Source organism: Ylistrum balloti, unplaced genomic scaffold (assembly GCF_031769215.1).
Source record: "Ylistrum balloti isolate Yb309-2 unplaced genomic scaffold, AGI_CSIRO_Ybal_v1 Utg370754, whole genome shotgun sequence".
Classification (NCBI taxonomy): Eukaryota; Metazoa; Mollusca; class Bivalvia; order Pectinida; family Pectinidae; genus Ylistrum; species Ylistrum balloti.
The window spans coordinates 97,417-110,458 of NW_026782443.1; the positions used below are offsets into that span (position 1 = coordinate 97,417).

A 13,042-nucleotide genomic window follows, 5' to 3' on the forward strand; every position below is an offset into this window, starting at 1 on the left:
CTTCAGAAATGACGTAACCAATGTCACTTTCGATAACTTCACCAGAGCGCATGAGTGATATAATCTAGGACCCATGTGTCACACACGTACGCTGTTTACAACTCGACATATGGGCGTGACACTGTTTGATTGGCGTAAGATCGCCCCGAACAGTCGTTTGTAACAGACGATTTGATTAGTCGACAGATTGGGTCACTAATAGATTCGACCAATCAAATCTCCGTGGTTTACCCGATGATTCAAACGCAAGGTAAACAAACCTTGTCCCGCTTGCCTCAACGTGCGCTTGGCAAAACAAAATTTGACAGCCAGGGTGCAGGTTGGCAGCTCCCACCTTAGATTTTATTTTAATTCAAATATTTAGTTATTGTGTTGACATGGCATTTAACATATCTCAACTCATTCAAGCTGCTGAGTTCCTAGATAGAAGGGAAAGAGGTAATTTTGATTTTATACACATTTTTTTCTGTATCGTTTCCTATGCCACGTTGCAACGGCATGACTTTGACAGCTGAGAAATCTGCGTCAGTGATCAACTTTCTACTTTGATTTACAGAAGCTGAACATGGCTACGCATCTACGGCCCCGATGCCTGAATATTTGAGCAAGAAAAAGTCCAAACCCAAGAAATCTCAGGGAAATAGGTATGTTTAATGCTGTTTTGTTGATTATTTTGTTTTCACGTGTCGCTTCGTGATGTCGGCCATATTGGAATCAGCTGATCAACAGTGGTTTGTTGATGTTTTTCGTTCATTGAATATTCTGCCAGTTTCTGACATTGTTAAGATATTTTTTCATATTCTGATGGAATGATCTTTTCTCTACACTTCTTGTCCATTATTTTGTGTCGATCGCGTTTGGATTAGTTCCGTCAGAAAATTTTCTCGGCTCTGCCGCGGCAGGTTGGTTGACCAGAAAAATGTCCGCCATTTTGAAAGAATCATTCTGGAAACAAAACAAAGGAAGATCTGTTTGGATTTTGCATACTATCTGGATGTTTGCAACAAGTGCATGATACATTTCGTTTTATAAACATTTCTTTGATGGAATTGAGCCTGTTTTGGAAAGGATGCATCGTTTTATCTTAAATTTTTCTGCAGCGTAGGTTGACACCCCTTCGTACAAGTTTTTATATCTCGTTGTCCAGATGGGGGTTGATCAATTTAAAAAAAAAGTGCTTCAATACTCTTCAGGACAAGAGATTAACTAGCTCGGACATAAAGTACCGTTGCCTCTGCAAGTTCAATTATTAAGAATTTGATCTGTGCTCAAATCTCGGTGTGTTGCATTGTTTCGACTTGGCGGGCAAATTTTCTGTTATTTTTTAGAGGGAAATTTATCAGTTAGGCCTAGGCTGTGAATTGTTCAGTATTTGTTGTCTTGTCAATATTTGGAAAGTCTCGACACATATTTCATTCATTAAAGATTCGGACATAGTGTATATGTCATCGGATCCTTGGCTGTATAAATGTACGTACACGTGGAAACGGCACGACTTTCTGAATTCATGCCAAAAGACATGTCTACTCTTGGATACCTTTGTATAATGCTGGAGCTCTTTGTTTCAGTACTGAGTAAAGTATTTCTATAAGACTGTTACTGTTAAAATATAAGAATACAAGTATTGTTACACGAATAAAAAAAAACCGCACATTTCCTTCAAGTTACGTTTAAGGAGTGTAATCATTTTGTAAACAAACAACTTGCATAGAAAACCAAAATGTGTCAAGTTCATATTTGTTTCTTCCAGATCTACCCACAACGAGTTAGAGAAAAACAGGTAAGTTAGTTTTCATATCATGATAAGTGGAACCTTATTTTCTTTTGAATAAAATGACCTTTATCAGTTTAAGTTCATTACCAATAGCGGAGATTATTGATTTTTTTACGTGAATGTACAGGATGAAACAGCACCGTGTAATGGGTTCTGGAGGAGGACCCAATCACAACAAAGCGGATGATCGATTCTTAACGGGACGCTCGCATACACTGTGGCTAAAGTGATTTATTCGATAATTTCTTGTGGAAGTTGTAGATATGTCTCCATACTGTTCCATTATGTGAGGGGGCTTGGGCGGCCATGATTGTGTACATGTATATACAGTGTGGCGAGTAGTGTGTATATATATATTGTGTATCTACGATAGTCACATGACAGATGTAACACAGTGCTATGTGTGTGTAATAAGTTTAGCCTTTGAACTTGACCTCGATCAGCAAGTGGGCGTGTTACCAGGAATGTGTTTATTTTCAACACACCAGCCAGTCGCACTGGGGCTTGCAGAAGATTGGAGCAAGGCTATCAGTGAATAGGCCTTCAGCTCTGATAGTGCTATTAGGCACCAGGGCACAAATAGCTATCCCGATGAACTGCATCAGGAAATGTAAACAACTTACGGAATAATGTGGAGAGAAAAAAATATAGAGCAGAAAAACTTTAGGGCTATGATGCATTGTTTTTTGCATCATATTACTGGAACATAATAAAAACATATATCTTCCTTACATTGATGGAGTATTTTTTGGAGGTTAATTCACTTTCATTTTTATTTCTGGAATTTGTGTCTCTGTTCAGGAAATAAATAAAACAAATATTAATATGATTTGACATAATGGTAGTGAGCATGGGAAATTATTTCATGTTACAGGAGGGCACAATTACGTTACTGCCTTGAAAAGTTAAAAGATGTGGTTCCAGTAGGATCTGATACTTCACGTCATACAACATTGGGACTCTTAACAAAAACAAAATGTTTTATTAGGGTAAGTACAGTTAATTATACTTTTGAAAAGTAGACATTTATTAAAATATATAAAAGAGCATGTACTAATCTTAGTTTAAAGATTATTTTTGTATACTCATAAGATTTCATATATTTAAATTTTCTTATACATATTTAGAATATAACTTTTAAACATTAAAGGAAAGAATACCTTCAATATATTAATTGCATCTTAGACTGGAGAAAGTGTGTTGAATGGTAAATTGGAAGTGTTGGTTTAAAAAAAATGTGTGGAAAGGATAGCGTTAGGGTTAGTTAGTGACAATTGGTTTTTAGTACTGGTCAGTTTTATTTAAATATGTAAATGAAATGTATAGTATTTCAAGTCCAAATGCATCTTTTGATCTTCAAGAAGTTTTAAAAGTGCAACACAACATGAGTTATCTCCCTTCGATTTGTCACATCCATAAAGTCCCCTTACTTATTGGATCACTTTTTATTTAGAATTTAGAAGATGGTGAAAGGAAAAAATTAAATGCAAAAGAACAATTAAAGAGAGAAAAGAGGTTCTTGCAAAGACGTTTAGAGGCGTTGTTGGAAGGCCAGTACAGGGTTAGACAGGAAAGAAGTATCAGTGAATGCAGCACATCTACAAATTCAACTACCTCTTCTACTTCCGAGTCAGGTAGGTTGTAAATCTTGTATGAAATACACTAAATTTTATGGCTCAAGGCATGTTTTTTTGTTTTTATAAATCCTTGTCTTTTGAAGTGCAAATGAATAGTTGAGTGTTCTGTTTAACAGTTTCTTGTGTTTTAATTTGCAGATGAAATCGACATCCTAGGCTATGGCAGTGGTCAGAGTGACACAGATGACCACAGTAGCATCGAGAGTAGTGGCAGCGATTATTATACTAATACAAAACACCTAGGTTACACCACCTCACCCTTTGAGTCCCTATGAAAATGACAGGCGCCTTGGTTGACTGTCCCAGGAGATTGTTATACAGTTAACCAGGCTAAATTGTTGCTAGCTGGTAATGGTTGGATGTGTTATAATTTGTGGGTGAAAGAATATCGTAACAATTTTGTTGTATATCTGTGTATGAAAGGAAGTGAAAAAGTGTCCAGTTTTTGTGCACAGATCTGTTCAGAAAATTTGCTGCATGTTGACAGAAACATGATGACTGCAGTGGAAAGCAAATTTTTTTGAGAGGATGTTGTGTGTCATCGTTTTATCTGTTGTTAATGTATTATCAAATGTAATTTTTAAATATCTCATTTTTGTGAAGTTTATAAAACATGAAAAAATACCAGTCTCCAGGAAAATGGTAGAAACTGGAAGTATTAGCAAACAAGTTCTCTAGACTGTACATTGCAAAGCAATTAAAAAAAACCTTAATTAAATTCAACACTTCAACTTCTGTGAAGCATCATTTGGATTCTTTCAAAATTAAGGGTGCATTGTACAAACATTTCTGTATTGCAAAAAATAGATAAGTTTTAAATGTTTCATTCCAGTAATTTAAGAATTGGTCTTTAAACCAACGTATTTGGTGAAAGCAAAATGACATGAAAAAAGGCAGCATATCTTGATTCTTAACAAGGATTCATTGAAATATATTCTTTGAAGTTCTAAATGGATAGTTTATTTCCATAGAGAAAATGATAATGAGTGAAAGAGAGAATTGTTTTTGGATTTTGCATGATTTTGTTGTTGACAGCTGATTGAAAAAGAGACATGGGATTTTTTGTGAACGCTACAGATAACTTATCTGTCATCTGTAAAGATAATTTTAAAAACAAAATCATTAGTTGGGTGTAAAAATCCCTGTGTTGCCATCTTTAAAAGATAATAGAAATTAGCCAAACTTATTGTTTTCAGCAAATGTTAAAGAATAATTGTAAATATTTTTTTAGCATCAGCAGTGCTTGCTTTGTGATCATAGGAATTTCAACAATACTCATTTTCAGAAATGCCATTGACTTGTCAAGAAATTACTTTAATAGTGATGTGTACAAATGGGAACTTGAACTGCAAAGGAAAAGAAAACATGGAAATTGGGATAATAACAACTACTATATTCAACTGTGGAGTTAAAAATCATTACAATCTACAAAATATATGAATTTCTTTTTCTACATTTAAGTTACCAAAGAAAAATTAATGAAAGATGTTCTCTCATTTGATATCATGTTTGATGAATGGTGGATGACCTATAAGGATACTATGTACGATAGCATCATGCTTTCGAGTTGGTGTGAATTAAAGTCATTTTAAGGGCTATTTTAAGACTCTACATGGCAGCTCCTACAAGTAAGGATTACAAAAGATGTGTATTTTGGTAAATAATCTTCTGCTTTGGAGTTTTTAGAGTTCCTGGTTTCTTTCATTTTCACACTATAGTGAGCCGCGAGTTAAGTGTATGACAATGGAAGAAAGATGTCTCAAAAACTAGGCTGTTAAGAAGAATTTATCATTACCAATTTTTGAAAGAAATGGATTGAGCGTTAAGTTACAGCACTCTTATTGTGCTTAGAGCTTGTGAAAAAGTGCTTGAATTTGCTAACTTGTGAATTTTTACCGTTTTTTTGGGGGGGAGAGACAGTGAATTGAATTCGCAAAACAGAAAGACCAGGAATGTATATACTGATCTCAGAAATATTTTACGTTGTATTAAATCTGGTATTAATTATTATGTGCAATCCACACTGTTCCTAGGCCAGGGGTCAGTTTGATGATTTTAATTTCACTGATATGACTTGGAAAACTTTTAATTTAAAGGTGGGGAAAATCTGTACATTGGGCGGTACAAAACTTGTGACTTCTTTTCTCTTTTTGTTCGTCTTCTAGCAACTTGTTGGGACATGTATAGCACAATGTATGACCTGTTTTTATGTCGTGCAAGCTGCCAAAAGTTATCTCATCATTTCTGCATGTTACTGGATATTTAATTAAGATTTCCCCTCTCCTATTGTTAGACTATGTTCATGTGTTTATTTAATCAATCCTGTCGTAGGACCAATATATTTATTATAAGAAAAAAATAATATATAGTATGTTAATTATTTGTCCTTTGTATAATGCATAATGTCTTCTTCACAACTTTCCTTTAGAGAAATTGTTGCGAGACATACCCAGGTTTGCCCTCAAGGACTTGTTTTGGAAATAGAGTGATGGAAGAAAATTTCTGTTGAAACTAAAGACTTGCATCTTTAAAATATAGATTGAGCCGTCCTTTTATATCAGAAATATTTCCCTGTCATATCTTAGTGCCTTGTTTCACAACTTGACAACAATGTATTGACACGAGTGAATTGATGCTTATCGAGTGAAAAATGCTGAAATCTAGAATCACTTGATGTATCATGTTTTTGAAAATGCATAAGTGATATGTAATTGATGCTTTAAAAAAAATCTTAATTTCAATGAAGTTCTTCAAAACTTGTCCTTGACTGCCAATCTTAACTGAGACGGGAAAAGAAACACAAAGTGAAGCAGCTATGTTTTCCTACGGATAACACTTTTGTGTGAAAACGAAACTATTTGTGTTTCAGTTAACATGGGTAATTTTATTGCATTATAGTTTAGCTACATCTGTGATATGTACGGAAAAGTGCAAAAAAATTGATATTATTGGTCAATTGCTGACAGAAGTTCATGTTCTACTTAAGGTGGGAAAATACCCACCTGTCTTGGATAAAATTTTGAAAATTAAGATCAAAATCTGTTTTTAATTTAATTAACATTGCCCTCTGGCTTGCTTGATCTGATTTATAAAATTGTCGATCAAAAAAAGTTTTTATGTTGGTATTGTATATTATGTGATTGTGTTTTCTTGGGCAAACATTTCTGATTTGATGAATCTGTTTCATGGGAATTTTTACGGATGCTATCTGTGGAGTTAAATATCTCTAACACAGGGTGATGTTTTTTTTTTTGTGAGTGATAGTAATTGTGCTATTCTTCTGTCATTCAGTGAAAATGTGATTTTATATAACATCAATGTTTCCCGGTGTATTCACTGTGAACATAGAAAATAACTTTATAGATTGTCTAATTGGTGCATTAAAAGTCACGCAAGATTCTATAACTGGTCTAAATACAAGGAACTTTTGTACAAACAATATGCAAAGCATAATCGTGTGAAAGAGTAGCGCAGTTGTAACATCTAATGTGTCGTCAGGACAAAGTAATTACACCTGTATTATCATTCAAAAGAAATAGTCACCAGCACATAAGTTTGAAACTTACATAACACTAAATTAAAAGGTTCAGATGATTCTAAATAGGCCCAAATTATATTTTGTTGTATATTTTTAAAACTAATTCATGTATGTTACAGTGCAGAATGAGCCAATAAGCTTGTGAATATTTTCCTGAACGTTTTTGTCACTTTTCCTAAAGCACAGAAAAAGTGACCAGCAACACTTGTAATTAACAAAAGTTTGTGTAAATGCAATTTTTAACTGTTGTTAAATGGAAGATATTTATGACAATGAAAAGTTAGTGAGACTTTTTCCTGTTTTTAATATTTTTGCATGAATGTTGTTGTAAGAGGAACAAATGGTGAAATGTTAAACCAAAATTAAAAAAAAAAAATTGAAGTATATATTGGCATGTGATAAGTGTCCTCAATGTAGAAGTAGGATACAGTCCACTATCCAGCGTGAGAGATGTCAGATGATGATGATGCTATACAAAGGTTAGAGTACTCACCTAGACTGTAAATCTGTCTTCAAAAGTATTGTTTCACTGTTCTCCATTGAGAATAAAGTGTAATGAATATTTTATTTCATGTTTCTTGTGATGTTTATTTGCTGGCAATGCTGGCTCTGAAATTTCTACCTTGGCAAGAGTTTCATTAACAACATGTTTTTCCAAAAAATAGGTATACCTCATCCACATGGGGTTCTTCTGGATGGATGATAAACTTAATTGGTGTTTTATGGAGAAAATGTGAAACACTGGCTGCTTTCATAAATGATGAAACTACCATTCTACTAATTGAACTACCAACTGACTCGCATTTTATAATGATAATGCATAAACACTGACTGCTTCAATTGGAATGTTAAGAAAAGACATCAAGCACTGATAATATTGAATACTGACAATAAAGAACGTGGAAGAAGTGACATTTAAATACAGCTACCAAGTGAATTATGGATTTTGCTTTCTTTATTAGAAGAGAAGTATGAAAAAGCTGCTGTTATCAAGTACACAGTTAAAGTATTCAATGACCTTCAACTTTAGCTTTCAATTTTGAAGAGAAATGTGAAACTGCTGGCGTTATTGAGCACTGCTACTGTTCAAAGTTTGAAGAATTTCACTTCCATTTTATGAAGAGATATGGTAACAATGAATCACATTTTATGAAGAGAAGTATAAAACATTGGTGTCATTTAAGATTTGAGTAGATATTTTTGAAGAACAATGGGAAGCACAAATTACTTCCATTAAAAATGAATGTGGCAGAAGCTTTAATAAGTCTTATAAATTGATGGTGAACTTAACTTTCATTTTTTGAAGAGAAAATATGAAACACTGACTTCTTCCTGAAAGGCTGATGATGACCACTGTCTGCTTTCATATAAGATGTGGCTTGATTTGACTTGCATTTTACTAGCTAACTTTGTCCGAGGGACCACATTTGGTCAGATGGAGCCTTGAGGAAAAGGATTCCATTTTGTAAATGATGGGGCTTGGCACCGGAGACTTGAGGCAAATATATGAATGGCAAGTTTTTGTCCAAAAATGGGGTGAAGCATCCTTGTGAGGAGATCGTTTTGTATAAATGGTGGATGTTGACACTTTCAGATCCCAATCGGCAGAAGGATGAGGCCAAATAGGCGAACTGAAGTGATTTCTTTAAAATCCTTCTGTAGAAATGCCCGGATTCAGTCCAAATTTGGTCTGATGCACTCTTCTACGAAGTGAAATCAGCTTTAATAAATGGTGGATTCCAGTCTGCTTGGATGGGGCACAAGAGGGAAAATTCTTTAAAATCCTTACTCTGTAGGAATAGCAGGATTATGTGAGTTGAAACATTCGTGAATGAAAGGAAATCAGTTTGATATGAATGGCGGATCTCGACACCCTGGGGCAGGAGTGACGGGCCCATATGGGGAAATAAAGCATTATTTCTTTAAATCCTTCTGTAAGAAAGACAGGATTGTGTCAAATTTTCATCTTATTTGCAAACAGTTGACGCTACCGCGAACAGTTCTTCGTTACGATCTCAGATATAACGGTTTACCAGCAATTTGCTTGGGGAACGTATACCTGTATTGTTACAGCATTGTCATTTCCATACATTTTTTATAACCGACATTTTAACGAGACAAAACAAGTCGATGTAATTTTGAAGTCATAAATCGACACACACCCCTGCCGAAAATGACTAAGAAAGCAAAAACATATACACGCCCAATTTCCGATGCAATATTTCATTTGGCGGCCGAAACTTACTTTCTGTACATTGTCCTAGTTGACAAAGAAGTCAGTGAAACAATGTCAAGGTCAATCGGATCATCACAATAGAAGTAAAACAGTGTACTCGATTTTATTGTCAACAGTACATATGAGAGACTTGTAATTCCTCTTTGGCTTTGAATCCCCGTCGTCATCGCACTGAGTCATAGTAGGTATGTATTGAGGACATAACTGGTGTCATCAATTATGTACTTATGAAACATATTGAGTCACGTATTAGGAAACATCACATGATACTATGGTCAATATTACCTAGGTACTGGTCAGTCCGGTTGATGAGCAGTCGATGTCAAATATGACCTGACAGTCTAGCACGCGACATTATCCTTTGACCAAATAATGTGAAAACAAGTAAGACTTTGTCTAAATATTTGCAACCCCACACCATCGGTCTTTAATGGGGCTCACGTGGCCCTTAAGGATTTAACAGCTGTAGCGGGACACAAACAACACACGCGTGCAGACGGTAAACCATGAATTCATGGAATAATAAACAAACCCTCATCAACTTCAAATTTGATTTTGAATTAGATGCTTTTCATCAAATCACCTTCAGGCCAGTGACTGCCCTTTCCCCTGGTCAGTGATTGTCCCCAGTGGATCGATTTCAAGGTCCGATTTGTCCCTTAAAAGGCGGACGTTTGGGGTCGTATTGCGGCTGCCCTACGTGACAATTTGGAGCACCTGGCCCATATGGCATAGCCGAATCCGACAACAAAGAAGGATTCCTCACCAGTCTAACGGGGTAATACTTAACAGTACCAACTGATATTTTGATCACCGGTTACAACTTTCTATACAACTTCAACGTTTTTGTTCGTGAATTTAAAAACCAAATTGAAAACTTGTTTAACAATTCGTTGTATATGTGATTATCCACGACATTTTGCATTTGTTAAAAAAGAGAGAAAAAATCAACAGGGACTATTTACAGACTGTGCCTTTGTTTATTGTCCTGGTTTCGGTATTCGCGCGCGTACTTTTGTACTAGACCTGTGAAGCGGTAATGACCCAGAACAAAGCAGCTTCGCGCCTAATTAACTCAATCATATACAAGATAAAAAGGAAACGATATAATGTAGATCCATAATTTGTATTGAACATAAGGAGGGTATATTCCACGACTCAAAAGGGTATTCCTCTTATCTATCTATTTGTTGCACCTTTAAATCATATTATCGGTTTCAGGTTTCATTTCCACGAAGATAACACAAATAACTGTATGGTGTTAAAGGCCCTTATCAAATTCAGTTATATCAATGAAGTGCTTGCCAATCGTGCTCGTGTTTTACCTTCAGTTCCGATTTTAAATAATTAAGTCGTAGAACTAAGGAGATTGATCCATGTGACGTCGGTTTTTTAAGCATCTGTATATCTGTTTAGAGAAACCTAGTTCTATTTCCATTTGCTATTTAGATTTTTCCGCAGGAGGGAGAGAGGGGTTGGGGGTTAGACGTATAGGAGAGAGAGAGAGAGAGAGAGAGAGAGAGAGAGAGAGAGAGAGAGAGAGAGAGAGAGAGAGAGAGAGAGAGGTACAAATGATTTTCAATCATTTTCTTCTATACAGAACCCAGGATACGTATCCAAATGTTTTGATTTAAATTGGATTGAGACGGGTTTTTTTTTGGCATCAAAAGTGATCAAGGTTAATATCCCGAATTATACTAGTACCTTAGTCATACCAATGCCACTAAACACATGTCTGTGGTGATTACATGTTACAGGACTTTTCACAACAAAAGGACACTGACTTACATACTGAATCATGTCTAGCAATGAGACAAGTCCCATTGACTCTCTGCCAAAATAGAAATGTGATGGAAAAACCAACAGAATACAAAATATAAAGCCGGTTTGTACAAGCGCCTGTAGTAAAGTTCCGGCTGGATAATCAAACGAAAGAAGCAATATGTATTTTTTAAAAAATGCATTAAGAGTTCTCCATCCATTGTGACGTCTCTCGGGACAAAATAGTGCTGTCAACTTAAAGACTCGGTAATCAGATTTCGTTGTATTGGTAACATGTTCTTGTAAGTGATGACCTCGTCACGTGACACCTGGGCAATGACACAAAGACCGAGATCGCTTTGTCACGGCATATCATATGGCCATATATATATTGTAATACTTTGTGTTTATTATCTTATTGTAAATCCTAAGTAAGTCACAATGTACTGGAGACGCCAAATCTTGACCGAGGCAAAACTGTTGTTCCCAATCATAGACTTGTTTGACAGGTAATTGGCCCCTGCCCCAATTCACCGCTGAATGTTTGGAGAAACTTCTATTACGTTGCTGTTTCGAGGCAATAAAACGACCAAATGATACAGATTAAGAGCTTTTTTGCAACATGTAGAACTTCAATCTTACACAACCTTTTAAGCATTTTTTCTACGTTTTCGGCGCTGTGTCAATGTAATCTGTCAGTTGCCCTTCTTTTTGGCGTTGTGTCCGTCTGATTTATCAAGACAATTTCGGACGAAATGTATTGAAGACGCATTGACAATACAGTGTGCTGTGGGAGACACAGTAGGCGGAAGTCGGGCTTCGTTAGCATTGTAACAGTAGTCCATCAAACTGTCACTGCCGTCGTTAGCATCGACATTTGATTAATATTCTGATGTATCATGTCGACTTCAGCTCGTAAAACACGGGCGATCACACGTCTTAGCCTACACTAAACGTCCTGTTAGCTCTCTCCACGACACACCATTTAACAAGCAACTGGTAAAACCAGACATATAATAAGGCCAACATTGTGTATTATATTTATTACAACTATCAAGTGTTCGAAAACAAGCCGAGAGTGATTTTAAAATGTGTGAACTGTTAGGGGGTAAAAGAACAGAAAAATGTGTACATCACGTTAATAAACTGAACTACAAATTAGCTCCCATACTGTACACTGGACTTTAAAAAGCATGCATAAATCCAATACCATTATTTTGACGTTGTTTAAAGAAACCAAATATTATAGAAATGAGTTATGTAATGCTTGTAAACAAAGCAATCAATACTTATTATCTGAGTGTACGTATTTTTGTCATCGACAAAAGTACTACAAACAGGGAGACAAATATACTTTATACGTCCAGGGTAAACATGAGAGCTGTTTACTACAAAATACAACAATGCGTTCGTATATTATTTCAAAAAACAACATCTGGAGACACAATTAATTCATCCTTTTATCGTTTAATCGATTGTGAAAAAGTCGTATCCCACGAGTTATACCTGCTCCGTGTCTATGTGTATCGTGATAATCTGGAATACAGATCAGCTCGCCCTGAAATGTGACAATAAAATCGTCCACACGATCATTAAAAATCACTACAAAGTCTTACCTATATATACATACTTGGCCTACACTTCGACCTGTATGCTAATCAAAGGAAGTTCTAATTAGGGTTTTTCTCCTATGTAAATACACATCTAATGTATTAATTTGCTCGGAACGTCTCGACCTTCCTGATAAAGTACAACATTGACACACTTCTATCTCACGATTACTCTACAGAAGATTAACGAGGCAGGTTAGCATGCCTGAAAGTCGATTTAAAGATCACAACAATACTCACACAAACAATAGGGGTCTATGTAGGTCATTCACCTCCTAACCTATATCTCGTAGGTCATTATATAAAATTACAAAGTTAATTCACAATTTTAAAAGGGACTCTCTGCCGAGGTCACATGATAGGGGAAAGTGGTTGTTGTTCTGGCTTTACTTTAAGTGACCGATTTTATGACATTTTGTTTTCATGAAATATCCGGAACCATTCGGATAAGACAATTTTCTCTCAGAAGACCGAACAATGGAGATA

The 13,042-nt window shown here is 35.6% G+C and overlaps 1 protein-coding gene across 1 annotated transcript; it reads left to right on the plus strand.

Moving 5' to 3' along the window:
• The first annotated feature begins 298 nt into the window (after nt 1-298).
• LOC132558080 (max-interacting protein 1-like) lies at nt 299-7,516 on the plus strand. Its single transcript, XM_060222605.1, has 6 exons — nt 299-438; nt 557-644; nt 1,751-1,780; nt 2,649-2,763; nt 3,228-3,408; nt 3,550-7,516. The coding sequence occupies exons 1-6, from the start codon at nt 378-380 to the stop codon at nt 3,684-3,686; spliced, it is 612 nt and encodes a 203-aa protein (XP_060078588.1). The 5' UTR covers nt 299-377; the 3' UTR covers nt 3,687-7,516.
• The last annotated feature ends 5,526 nt before the right edge of the window (nt 7,517-13,042 follow it).